Below are 14003 nucleotides of genomic sequence, written 5' to 3'. Positions count from 1 at the left end.
CTGATAGTGATGCGAGCCTCAAGGCAAACGCATGTTTTTTTCTTTTGCATGCTTAAAAATTTAAACAGCAGGATAAAGCAGATTGGGGAAAAAATAACCAACTATTAATTAACGTGGTTTGTTTCTCTTTGGAATTCTGCTGGACCTCAGCCAAACACAAAAATACAAGCAAGGTTGATGAACTCCATTTGATTAAAGCTCTAGCTTTATTGCTTACACTGAGATGGATTTCAATTAAGGCTTATTTATCTTCTTTATCCATTATGATAGCTTCCACTTCACAGTGTTTGTAACAATTTTGGTAATGTAAATCTCTATAATTTAACCTCAAGGTTTTACATTTTTAAGGAGAAGAAGAAAATTATGGAAAAGTGTTGATAAAACAGCATGATCATTAAAGATTTGTATTTACAGCATTGTCTACCTGAATAGGCCATCAGTTCTGAAGGGATTAGTAACATTTAGGATAACTTTCTTCAGCTCATAACATGGAGATTTGCATTCTAATATATCCTAAAAGAGAACAAAAATTTTTATCAATATGAAAAAGTTGTGAAACTACATTCATGTATAATACATAAACAAATAGGAAAATATTTCAAAGAAGAATAAACTATGTGTTTGACCACTGGTGATTACAAAATTAACATAATTTAAATGCTAGGCTTTGTTGCCAGCAAAGAACAGTTAAAGCCTATTTCTTTTTAAACATGCATTAAACTTCACCACATTTTTAAATGCTCTTCCAAATGGTAGCACAAGGCCAAGAAACAAGCGATCATCTTTTTTCCTTCTTATCTTTACGTGTCCTCTATTTTTTTTCTCTTGCCCCAACCTTCCTTTCTAACATTAGTGTCTATTGCTATGGTATAGAGTCATGTAAAAAAAAAAAAAAAACAAACAAAAAACAAAAAAATAATCACATAAACACCATCTAAGTTCAGAAGAGGATCTATCCAGATCTGCTCAATGAATGTTTGATAACAAATGCTGGAACACATGCCTATCTCTGCTCTGAGTATTTCTGTGATATATCTTAAATCTACACTGTCTAAAGTTAAAAAGCACAAACAAACCTAGCAACGTCTAACAAAAGTTTGCTGAAATCACTAGGCTGAAGCATATCACCGCCTCCACAATGGAATTTCCAAAAGCATTCATATGCTGAAAGGGCTCCAGATTTATTTTCAGAGCAATCAGTGCAAAAATTTTAAATTTATTCAGGATTTAAGTATGATTTATATCCTTAGGAATCTTAAATATTCCTCTAGGCTTTTTTATGCATGTACATAGGCTAATATTGGAAACCTGAAAATTTGTAGGTCAAAGGCTAATGCTGATGGTAACTCAGATTTTTATTCTTACCTCAGTTCACTTTTGTTTGATACAATGTACAGATTAACAACGTTTTTTCTGACAATGTTAATCATACATATATAAACTTACAGCAGGCTCAATATGCTTGACTTCAGATTTCAGAGAGAATGTCAGTGTGGCACCATCTATTCCACCCACACTTTTTGAGATCAGTAGCAACACTGCTTCAGCAGGGCGCAGAAAACGACTAGTGAATTCCACAGTTATACTTGTTTGTCTCCTAGGGGAAAAAAATGAAAAAAAATATATATCTCAAATAATGATTGTTATTATTATATATAATAATTATATGATGTTGTTGTTGTTGTTACTATTATTATTATTTAAATAGGCACAAAACTGTGACTCAGAAATTACTCAGAAATGTCATTTCAGGAACACATTTTAGAGTCTTTGTAATGGAAGGGGGCTAGAAAAGAAAGTAATTGGTTTCTTCTGAAATACTTTGTTGTAGTTCAATCTTCTGCCTAAGAGCATGTTAAAATATTCTAATAAAGAAACTATATAGACAGAAAAAGAACAATATCGAGTCCCTATTGCTTTTTATAACCTCGGCATGTAGCTTAATTTTTCTTCCTCACACAGTAAAACAGGAAGTTCTCTTTCCTTATAGTATTACCCTAAGTTAACAACTGATTTACTTTATGCTCCCCTATTTGAATAGGTTTTTGAGAGTTAAACAGTTAGACATCCTGTTATGCATGTTGTGAGGCAGATCTAGATGTTCTTAATCATGAACGAAATGAGTAAAAAAAGCCTTCAGAATAATTAGTAAAGCTGAGTAATTAAGAGGTTGGGAAAAAAAAGTCCTCTCATACAAGCAAAGGCTCATGTCTCTGATGGAAAACTGGAGAAGAGGAGGCCACATGGAAGGACAGTTTAGACTAGGTAAGAGTTAAGTTTACACTTGATTTGCCTTGGTTCTGCAACTAAGCAAGATCAAAAAGAAAAGTTTAATGGCTGAAGCTCACACCTTGAAGCTCTCAAAAATCACTCCCTGATTTTGAGACTAATGTCTTAAGACTGCATGAAGGTCAGAAAAATTATAGTGTGTAGGATTGTTCTAAAAGCAAGAGAACACTACAACTTAAATGTATTCTGCCTATCTACACATATGACTGGAGCAGAGATCGCTTTCTCTAAACAGAAAAATACTTATATTTTTCGATTTGCAAGTAGAATATCTCTAAATACATACCAAAAGTCAGCTGACTGGTTTATACTTTCATTGTAATGCCATTCTATGTAGTTCAAGAAATTTTAAAACTTACCCCCCAACAAACTGTGTAAGAGATGGCAGAAAGAAAATAACCTATACTAAAAATCTTGAAATTTCTTCATTTACTCAAGCTGATATTACTTAAATAATACTTCAAAGGAATTCTGAAAATATTGGAAAAGGTTATATTTATAAACTGCAGGTTTGTTAGTTGTCTTTCTGGAAGAGATAGCGGATACTTGAATGAAAAGAAAGCTCTCCCCAACCCAAGTCAGCCTTCCCCATTAAAAAATTTATAGGAACTGTGCAGCCTGATAGAAAAGAATTAAAATAGAAGGCAGAAGGAAATTATGTGTGATTTATTGGTCTTCTGCCAACTGGAAATTCTAAAGCAGAGGCAATCAGCTAATAGTGGTATGTGAAATATGCCTATTTTGTATTGTACGTACATATACTTAGACAAGTAAGTGGTGAAGTAGAGGACTTGTAATAGCAATCAGCGTACCACGTCTTCAATGGAATCATGTTAATTTACATTTGGTTCATAACTTTCATAATAACAGCTACTTTTTCAAGTGAACTCAATGAACACATCTCTTCATGTAAGCTGAGCAATCACAATGATGGCAGAAGTTCTACAAATTTATTTTGATGGGAGTAGTGGCAGGATTTGTCCCTGGATGACAGCTGCTGTCAAAGAAAGTTTCTGGGAGATCCTTTATCTCATTCTTATGATGGACGGGGGCTTGGGGGGGGGGGGGGGGGGGGGAGAATATATATATAGTGTTCTTACTTAAAACTACCTTGGGACCTGAGAACTGGATGGTGATAAACGGAACACCAATACCTTAAAAAAAAAAAATTGGGGGAAGATCAGAACAATAACAGACCTTTAAACCTCAAATCTATCCCATGCAATGTAGTAGAAACAATTATAAAGAATAAAAGAATAGGATAAGTATAAATGACATCCACTGTAAACAAGATCTAGATCAATGAGATCTAATTGGCAGGAGTCAACACTGTCACTTCTTACTATGCAGAAAGGCCATTAATGAAGACCTCAAGTGTCTGTGACAACTGGAGAGTAAGGAAGTTTACTAATGTTCTAAGTTGCTCCAGGTTGTAAGGACAAAGATTGACAGTGCAAAGATTGCACGGCCTTATGAGACAACAAAACGACAAGGAAATTCAGTGTACATGGATGTAAAGAGAAGCACACGGGGAAAGCAGTTCTGTGTTTACAAAAAATTATGGCCTCCAAGTCAATATAACTCACCACTGAAAACTCGGGATTTGTGACAAATAGTTTCATGAAAACATCAGCACAGTGCTGGGAAACATCCAATAAAGCAAAAGAAGCGTGAGGAATAATTAGAAAAGGAACAGACAACAACATAGATCACCATTAGGCCACCAGACCGCATCCAAAGGGCTCAAACCTCAATTAATGTTTGCACCTCTTTACCTCCAAAAGGATATAGCAGAATTGAAAAAAACTCACTAAACTGCAGAAAGGATGACTATAGTTAATTTAACCCAGCATGATCTCTAGGCTTAACACTTAGGATAAAGTTCTTCCTAACACCAAAATTCTCAGGACGTCAGTTCTGAGAATCAATGAAGAAATCCTGGCAGTTCGGAAAACTTGGCTCTTAGAGCTTTCATGTTCCTGCTGCAGAGTCCCCAGACATTACCATTTTTAACAGTGAAGAGTTGCTAAGCCCCCCAGAATCTAAGGCTCCTAAGTCACCCTGCCATTCAAAAAATCCTGGAAAATGCATCCTGGGACTGCAGACTCCCAGAGAAGTATAATGCCTGAGACATACACTCCCAAAGCCACTTTAAGGATCAAGTTTTAAGGAGCCTACTCTGCTCTTGTCGCAAATAGGAATGACAGGGAAATGGAACATACGGAATATTCTGCCTCTTTGTCCTCCGGCTCATGCAACAGCAGAGAAATCTGATTTGAATTGTGAACTGTTGCCTTCTGTGGCAAAGCCAGCATCACAGAAAACACAGAGTTGCTTAGTTTTTTTCTCTATTCAACTGTGTTGTGGTCAATGTAAAGTGAGGTAAAATTCAGCTCATGGAATTCTTCTATAATCTTGTTCATTCTCATATTATTATAACTAGCTTCATCCACACCCACTTCAGTTGATATACTGTAGGGATCAAAGATTCTTAATTTTTTTATCAGCTCAGCATGTACCATCTTTCAAAAAAGCAAGCAAATTCTCTCTCTCTTATTTGTTATATTTCGGTGTAGGAAAAGAAAAATAAAAAGTTGTTTGGAGGGATCAAATTTGCACAGTTTAAGGCCAACAGAAATTACTAGATAACACAATCTTAAGTAGTTATACATTGTAGGCCATTATGTGCAACACAATCAGCCTTCAATTGCTTCTGATAACTGCCATCTGGCAGAAGCATTTTTCTGAGAAAGCTCCCCATATTATCTGAGGCTGAAGGCTGGATTAAATAACTTTCTGAGGTCACTTCTCGCACTGTTCTCAATGTTCTGTGATTTGCAAACCCCATGAGGTTAAAGGCTTTGTCATTCCGATAGAGTTTCTTCCCCTCTATAGTTAACCACCTTTGCTACTTCCAGGTTGAATTTGTACAACTCCAGCTTCAAGCTGTTGTTCTTATAAAAAGTTTTGTTCTATATGGGTTGCAGATAAACAAGTCCGTTTCCCAGGAAGGTGCTTTTAAATATTGATCTTCATCATTGCTCTTGTTAAGATACCCAGACTGAGTAACTTATAGGCATATCTACACCACATAAGAGAGCTTAGAGACTTTTATGCTATTACTGTTGTGAACTGCAAGTCTATATGGCACAGTGCAGTGCCCTGGAGAGTGGAAATCCCAGATCAAAGATTAATTACATTACATGCAAGATCTGACACTAAGCTACACTGAGAATGTTCTGATGCATCCCAAAAGCCAGAGCAGAATGACAGTATAGTCTTCAGAAGATTTCCCTGGTGTTCAGTTGCTTAGGATTGAAGCCAGTTTCATCTCAGCCAACTGTTATAAAATATTCATTCTTGACAGATATTGGGTGTAGGTGGCAAGGTCTTGGTAGCGGGGGGCTCTAGGGGCAGCCTCTGTGAGAAGAGGCCAGGAGCTGCTACATAACGGACCCACCGCAGGACACAGCCGAGCCCATCGGCCAAGCTGGTGGCACCTCTGTGAAAGCATATTTAAGAAAGGTCAAAAACATCAGAAAGGCAGAGGAGCGAGGAAAAGGAGTAAAAAACACCAGTGGGAACATCAAGGTCAGAGAAGGAGAGGGACAGGAGGTGCTCCAGCTGCCAGAGCAGATATTTCCCTGCAGCGTGTGGACAGGACCACACCAGAGCAGATATCCACACTGCAGCCCGTGGAGGGCCCCATGCCAGAACAGTTGGATATTTCCTGAAGGAATTGTGATTCGTGGATAGCCCGTGCCGGAGCAATTTTTTCTGAAGGACTGCTGCCAATGGAAGGACTCACAGAGAAGGAGAAAAGCACGAGGAGGAAGGAGAAGCAGAGAGGAACTGTTATGAAGAGACCGCAGCCACCTGCTCCCCATTACCCCCTGTGCCAGTCAGGGTGGCAGGGGGAGAAGGTGGAGGACTCCGGAATGGAGGAGCGAAGTTGAGCCTGGGAGAAGAGGGTGGGAAGAGATGAGGTGACGTTTTAATTTTTATCTTTGTTTCTCACTCCAGAAGTCTGGTTTAATTCATTTTCAATTAAAATAATTCCCCCTAAATTGAGCTTGTTTTGCCTGTGATGGTGACTGGTAAGGTAAGCAGTCTCCCCGTCTCTCAACCCACAAACCTTTTTTAGCAATTTTTCCTCCCCTGTCCTGTTGAAGAGAAGGAGTGAGAGAGCATCTGGGTGGGTGTCCGGCAGCCAGCCAAGTTTACCCCACCACAGCCATTTTTGAGTTTCTCCAGCTAGCAATGGACCACAGTATACATTGTCACTCTTCTTTGAAAATACAGACAGACATATATAACACATTTCTGTCACTTCATTATTAGTAGTTTAAAATCATTGGCATCTCTGTCTAATGCTGCATCACTGCTTCCTAAATATATTTAAGTCACTCCTCTTCTTTACCCTTTGCCTTTCTGCTCAAATTTTTCCCTGATCTCTTTAGCTTATCGGTTTCCTGCAGTTCATCGTTCCTGGAAAGTAAACACAGTTCTTTCAGCCTGGGCCTTCATCTACGGAATCCTCTGTGCCAAGTGGGCTCACCCAGCAGGTCCAACAGGATTAGTCAGGCACAGTTATTCTTCATTAGTGATTATAGTGACGTGCAGTCATCTTAAATCCAATTATAGTTACTTCTAAATATCGGAATATAGATATTTGGCAGATAATTACAGACAAGTCACTCACTATACATGACATGTCTGTCTTAAAGTCTTCCAGCTCTCCAATCAGAAGACTGACAAGTTTCAGTTTCTTTAGCCTCCTTATCGAGGCTATGGTTCATCTTTTCAGCTGTAATTGCCTGAACTCTCCTGAGTGAATATTCTCCAAACTGCTAATATTTCCTGTGACCTTTTACCCTGAAACTTTGGCAAAGCAAGCTTGACAACTTGACTGGAGGCCTGCAGCAGGCCTTCACAAGGCAATAGCTGCTATTTTTAACTGCTTCTTGTTCATTGGTTTCTCTAAAGTACCTGTTGTTTCAGGGGAAAAAAAGCTGGCTAGTATCAAGCTAGCTTGCAATGAAAGATGAACTTAGTGGTGAAGGCATAGCCATATTTATATATAATATTCATAAATTTCTAAGGAACAGTTTCAATTCAGGGGAACGAAGATGCAGAGATATCTGATCTTAAGTTGTCTGAACCATTACAGATACTCAGAAAGTTTTTTTTTAAAGTATAACTCCTGTTTTTAAACTAGGACTCCTGTTCTCTGATATGGCAAGTAGGCTTTCCTAATTTTTAGTGATTTTTAACACATTTATTCATCTGCCTCCAATCCCATATTTATGGGTTATTTACTTCTAAAGGTAGAACAAATAACTTTGATGTGAAGCACCTCTTTTTAGCTATTTTAACATCTTTTATTCCTAAATATGTTATAGTCATGCCCATCAAAAAATAACTCCATTAAGTTTTACTAATACACCCACATCAAATTTCTTACTGAATACGCTGAAAATTCTCCCTCACTTTTTATTTAGGCCATAAATATATTTCTTTTTTTCTAGAAGTCTGTTACAAGCCTACCTCATTTCTGAGTTTCTCTGAAGGCATTCTTTCCAAAGAAAACAGAACATTCTCTCCTACAAATCCTCTACCATTTTTTTGACCTTACACAACTGAATATCAATCAGCACTAATAGCCATAAGCCTAAATATAATCAATTAAACAGAGGTGTTGTTTTATTATTCATGTTACTATCACTTCAAAACCCACCTATGATATTATGATCTAATATAAAGCACCTACAAGACTCTCACCCACCCCACCGATGCTTGGAGTTCTCAAACACTTCCAGCAGAATATTAAGGCAACTATTACTTACAAAGAACCTATTTTTCATTTAATGACCAAGATTACAAGTAAGGTTACATTATAAACTCTGCAGAGGTCACCAGTGGATGACTGGTGTTTCCACAAGCTTTTATTTCTATGCATTTTTTCAAATGTTTGCTGCTATATATAATTCCAAGAGGCTCAATGACAAGGTTGCCCACATTTACTTGTGTCTTGGGTTTGGGGTTGTTTTTTCAAAGGTGAAGTGAAAACAGCCATGGCATTGACCTTTCAGAGAAACACATGATATTTTCAAGGCTTACATTTTTATGTTAATTCTTATTTGAAATAATTGCAAAGAAAATGGAATCAAATCAGCCTCACAGCTCGCTGAAAACATATCATTATTTGTTGTCCCTTATGCATATATTTACAGTAACTATGTCATTTAGTACTGAAATATTGATCATCCTTAAAGAGCATTGTATTTATGTTGAGTCTTCTTGAATTTGACAATATGTATTTGAAATTTTTCTTCTTTTCACAGTTTCTTTTCATACAAAAGTTGACCTTTGTTTTCCTTTTTAACAACATAATCTATTTTATCTGTAAAGGAATATCTTAAATAGACTTCCAATCTAAACTTAAAACCTCTTAACTGACAGCCAGAGTCACTGCTACATCCCTCTTGTCTTCACTAGTTAAACAGGGATTAGTGAAATTCCTGTATCTAGTCATAAAGCCACATAGAACAGAAAAAGCAAAACATACTTAGTGAACAAAAAGATGGCAATATACCATGAGTATTTCTGCTACCAAAAATGTTAACAACTTAATGTTTTCTCAACATTAAATCTCTCCACAATCCTTAGATGGCTTTCAGAAATGTAAAACAGAGAAATAACTACATTGCAACTGCAACAGTTTCTGTCTTGGTGGGGAGGGAGGATGGGGGCAAAAAGAAGCAACATAACACTACTATCAAACCTGTGTCATGGTCTCTTAAATTCCCAATTTAATGCTTCAATTAAGAATAAGAAACAAAACCTGAAATCTTAAAAGAAATAATTTTTACCTGCTCATGCTTCCACAATGCATTGATGCCAAAAATGAGAATCATCTTCAGAGGAGATATTTCAACTTCAGTTAGGCAAAAAAAATAAAATAGAACAGCAGATTCCAAACTGAAAATTAAAGCTTACAATACTTTAGGACAAAAATATTTATTGAACACAGATGGCTCCTCTAATGATTTGAAGGCATGTATTCTGCTCTTAAGCTCTATTGAGCTAAACTGCAAGTGTCCCACTGATAAATCACTCTGGCTTTGTTCTAGGTTAAGGAGAAAAAGCCTAATCTTTATACTGACTAGTTTTGCCCTGCTTAGAGTTGAACACGTTTCTAGTGTTCCACCACTATTAAAATAGTAGGTTTATATTTCCATAATGCTAGACTTACTAATAACACTAAAAAAATCATTACTTACTTAGGGGCAATGGTGACAGTCTTTCCTTTAGGTAATGAGAAGTCATCAGCATCTCTTCCTACAAGAATAGCGTTGTATATCAAAGTTTTACTGCTTGGGTTTTTCAGACGCAGCTATCAAAAAACCAAGAACAAAACAGTTTATCACAAAATAAGAAAGTACTTCAAATGACTAGGTAGATCATTTTTCTTCCTAAGGCATGTAGACTTCCCACAGACTATCCAACCTCATTTTTTCTGAGTACTCTTTTTGTAGTGTACACTGCACTCCTATGCCTGTTAATCTCGTATTCCTCTCTATCTTTGATCTCAGATTTGTTAGATTTGTAGATTTTTTTCTGTTCTTACAAGCATAGGGAAAAATCAGCAGCAGAAGCCACGATCCCAAGCCTGAAGAGAAAAAAAAGAAGATGCATGCTTCCATCTTCCATATTTAGTAGCCTAATGACATGAAACCCATTCATTGTTTGTTGTAGTATATACATAATAGAAACACATATATACACACAGTGTTTTAACCTTGTACTGCTACTGATCTGAATTCAATAGTATCAGTACCTGTTTAACAACAGTTGCGTGGAGAGCACCTGTAAATTCTATAGTGTTCTTGGGTAAGTAGTGAGGGAGACTTTCATATAGGTAGACACACAGAATAAGCATTGTGACTGGGTTTGGATCACAGATGTCAGTGGCCTAATATTGAAAAGAAAAAAAAAACACAAACAGATATTCAGTTAAAATTTTGCCTGTATAGTTCAGAGATATGAAGTTGAAGAATAAAAAAATTAAAGGTAATTCTTTTATACAAATATTTTCAACATAACTTTTAATAACTGGATTAGGTCCATAACTAAGATGAATATGAATCTTGTCAGTGCACCAAAAAAATAATTCTTGAAGACCACTGACATGATCTGGTAATAAACCTAAGCAAAAAACTAAACCCACCTTTTTTCCCCTACAGTTCAACAGAAACAGATGTTGTTTTTATTAAAATGAAGCATAATAGAAAAAGCAAGTAAAATTCACCGTCTGGAAAAAACATATGTCTTTATTATCTTTAAAAAAAAAGAACCTCTAAAATCTTTCAGTATACTATGTAAAGTACCATCCCAAACACTCCTAGATACAGTTTTGCAACTGTTTATGAAGACATCACCATCCAACTAACAACTACATAGTTATTTTTACTGCAGATGCTAAATTGCTTTACAAAAGGTAGCAAGTATTACTGCATCTTAAATATTTGATTTACAGAAATGAATTTAAATGGCAACTGCAAAACACGTCAAAGCTTTAGTCCTCAGTAATTCTGGTAAGTCACTGAAAAGAGAAAGGCAGAAACTCCTCCATCAAATGCACAAACTTTTCAGAAGACTAATCAAATAGTAAAGAGACTTAATGATGTGTCTTCCCACAAATACAGGCAGGAAAGATGTGGCTACAGATTTAAACAAATAAGATTCTGTACTTCCTAAATCAAACAAATTAAGTATTTTAAAATTTAATGCTTAGTAACTTATAATATAATGTTATTATAATAAAGTTGTCTATAATATACTAAATAAACTTTTACAACTGCAGTAATTTCTCTCCTGAATTAAATATCAAGTCATACTGAAAAATATACACACTTGGGAGTAGATTTAAGCAGCAAACCACTGCATTAACATGTTATCCTATTAAAAGGTGCTTTTTTCATTCAAGACATTTTATTTGGACCCCTTACATAACTGAGAGACCCTCACCTTACAGCAAAAACTTTGCCTAATTCTCAAGCAAAAAAACCTGATCTGTTGTGCTGTTGCTGATTGTCACCCTCTCTAAGCAGCTTGGGTGAGTTGTGCCTAACTACAGGTAAACTCATCCCTTCGTTCCAGAATCAAGCCTCCTTCTTCACATGGTTTCATCACATCATGAATTTGAAGCTGTAAACCACTCAAAGAATAGAGCACATTATTACTTATTTTAATATTGACCTCTACATTGCTTAGAAGCATTGTATATACATAAAGACATTGTCTTTTAAATCTGTATGGTCACGTGAGAGAGCAAGAAAAGTGGTACGAGACACTTCTAAATCCCAAGACTTTATGACACAAAACAGCTGTACTACTAGGTTTTTGAACTTACTAGGAACTTGACAACCTCTAGGAGATACTTCATATTCAAATACATTAGCAATAAGGAAAAATAGCTTTATCTGATCAGCAAGTATTGGAAGTTTCACATCCATTTCTAAGGACACGAACAAAAAAGTCTTAAATGATAAAACATTCTTTTGTAGCACAGGCATACTTAGGATATCGAAGACTACATAATTTTTGCACTAACAAACAAAAAAGAAAAAATGAAGCAAAAAAATGTATCTTAAATGGCAGCCTTTTTTGTTTATCTGGAAGAGGAATGAAGAGAATAAAAATACCAGTTTTATTTAGAACGTCGATTCTATTTGCACCAGTTTTATTTACAACACCAGTTTTGGTTAGAAACAAGTATATACTATAGGGGACCTGAATCTGCCTCATAAGTGTGTACATGGCAGGCACATTGGTGGAAAAAGATCTAGAAAAAATGTCTGTAGCTTGTAAGCAAAAAGAGAAATCAAAAGTTGCATGGAATTAACTGCTCTTAGTCTGCTCTCACTGTTCACCATCATCCATCCTCCAAAAACTACTGCAAGTAATAAAATTTCCCACTCACAACATTAGCCCACATTGTGTGTCAGGAAATTACAGCTGAGTTGGTAACAGCACACAGATCTCTCCAGATGAGAGACTGCTGCATAAGTATAGCTTCCATAAGTACAAAAATCTCTCGCGCACGTTGTAAGCACAAACATATTTACTGATTCAAGACTAGCAAGCTATCAGTAAATCCAGTACACAATTTCCCTGCTTCTCTGCACGTACGTGCTTCCCTCAAGCAGAGCTTTATAAGGAAGTTCTTGTAACATAACCTGAAAAATCAGCAAGGCCGCAACTTATTAGATATGAAGCAAAAACTCGTGCTAGAAGAGTGTACGGTGATACTGTCAGATCCATCATGGGAAAAGGGCAATTCTAACTGAAATTTGCCAGATGACTCCAGCTGTGGCAGTATGGAGAGAGAATGTGATGCTCCAGTGGAAGCCTTGGTTATCTTTTCTGGGTAAGTTAAGAAAGCAATAAAAATGGTAATGTGACAATTTTGAGGAGATCGGATTAATAAAAAAATTAAAAGTAAATAAATAGCATCCATCTAATAAAATGTGACATTAATTGAACTATATTGAATAAGAAGCCCAGGTTTTTGGCACAACCGCTTTTGTGAAATATTTTAAAAATTTTGCTGCTCATATAAATAAAATTATCACTCTAGATAACATATCTTGTTCATGGGCAAATTTTATTACCACTGTACCTTTTCAGGGGCAAAACCTCTTAATAGTAAACTATGAGGATAAAGCTGTATCAACTTAATTTTCTTTTGATACTTTGTCAGTAAAGTCTCATTTTAATACTTATTGTCAATACCATTAAAATTCCCAGGGATCTCTGAGAATAAGAAATATTTCTATACGTTAATATTTCTTCTATAAACTACATTATACCGGTTTTTCACAGGACCACATTTTCAGCCCCCACATTATTTTATTTTTATGACCAACTATATTCTTGTCCTCAACATGATTAGATGTTTATTGCCTAAATGGAGCATTAGAGGAAAAAAAAAATCTTTAAATCTTTTTTTAATTGATTCTTATGAGGCAATTTTCATAATGAACCATCTATTCCAGAACCTCAATACTCTCCAGCAGATTAATCAAGGGAATGGATACTATTTCTAAAGCAGCAGGATGAAGGAAACAGAGCAGCTATTTAGTCAGTCACCTGCTCTCTGATGCGAGCCCATGTAGAAATATTATTTGCATTAGTTAGTGTTTCACCTTAGTATACGTCTGCTTCTAGATGAGCCAAGTCTCTATTTTATTGGATAGGAAAAATGCTACACGTTTAGATTATAACAAGAAAATGTAGCAATATTTTTATTCTAATAAAATTCTTGTACAGATTATATTTTCATCTTCGGTATTAAGAAGATAAAATGAAGAATAAAAATCCAGATTATTGAAACATCTGAAAAAAATATGACTTAATTTAGAGTGTTCCTAAAACATGGTCAGCTATAGATATGGGATTTAAAGTTATGTTTTTCTCTCTCTTCCATTCATAGTTCTCCAAGGCTATAAAAAATGGGTTTGGATAACTACTTAAAAATTCTTTTTTTTGGTCATTTGCAAGAACAAAAAATTCTAGCAATAAAAAAAAAAAAAAAAAAAAAAAAATCAGTGGGAGATAATAAGCCTAAAATAGTCAACTGAATAAAGCAACTCCATAGGAAGAACTAGTCCCATGTGGGTTCCCACTAGGAACCTTGAAATCAAAGTAAA

The 14003-nt window shown here is 35.8% G+C and overlaps 1 protein-coding gene across 1 annotated transcript in view; it reads right to left on the bottom strand.

Moving 5' to 3' along the window:
- CFAP47 (cilia and flagella associated protein 47) overlaps positions 1-14003 on the bottom strand; it is a 347638-nt gene that overhangs the window by 209913 nt on the left and 123722 nt on the right. The window contains 4 exon segments of the mRNA XM_049834739.1: positions 425-513; positions 1132-1294; positions 9573-9685; positions 10130-10264. Of these exon segments, the coding sequence (XP_049690696.1) occupies positions 425-513; positions 1132-1294; positions 9573-9685; positions 10130-10264 (500 nt within the window).

This window comes from Accipiter gentilis, chromosome 32 (assembly GCF_929443795.1).
Source record: "Accipiter gentilis chromosome 32, bAccGen1.1, whole genome shotgun sequence".
NCBI classification, from domain to species: domain Eukaryota; kingdom Metazoa; phylum Chordata; class Aves; order Accipitriformes; family Accipitridae; genus Astur; species Astur gentilis.
Note: the sequence above shows the minus strand (reverse complement) of the source record. Positions and strands in the feature narration are given on the sequence as shown.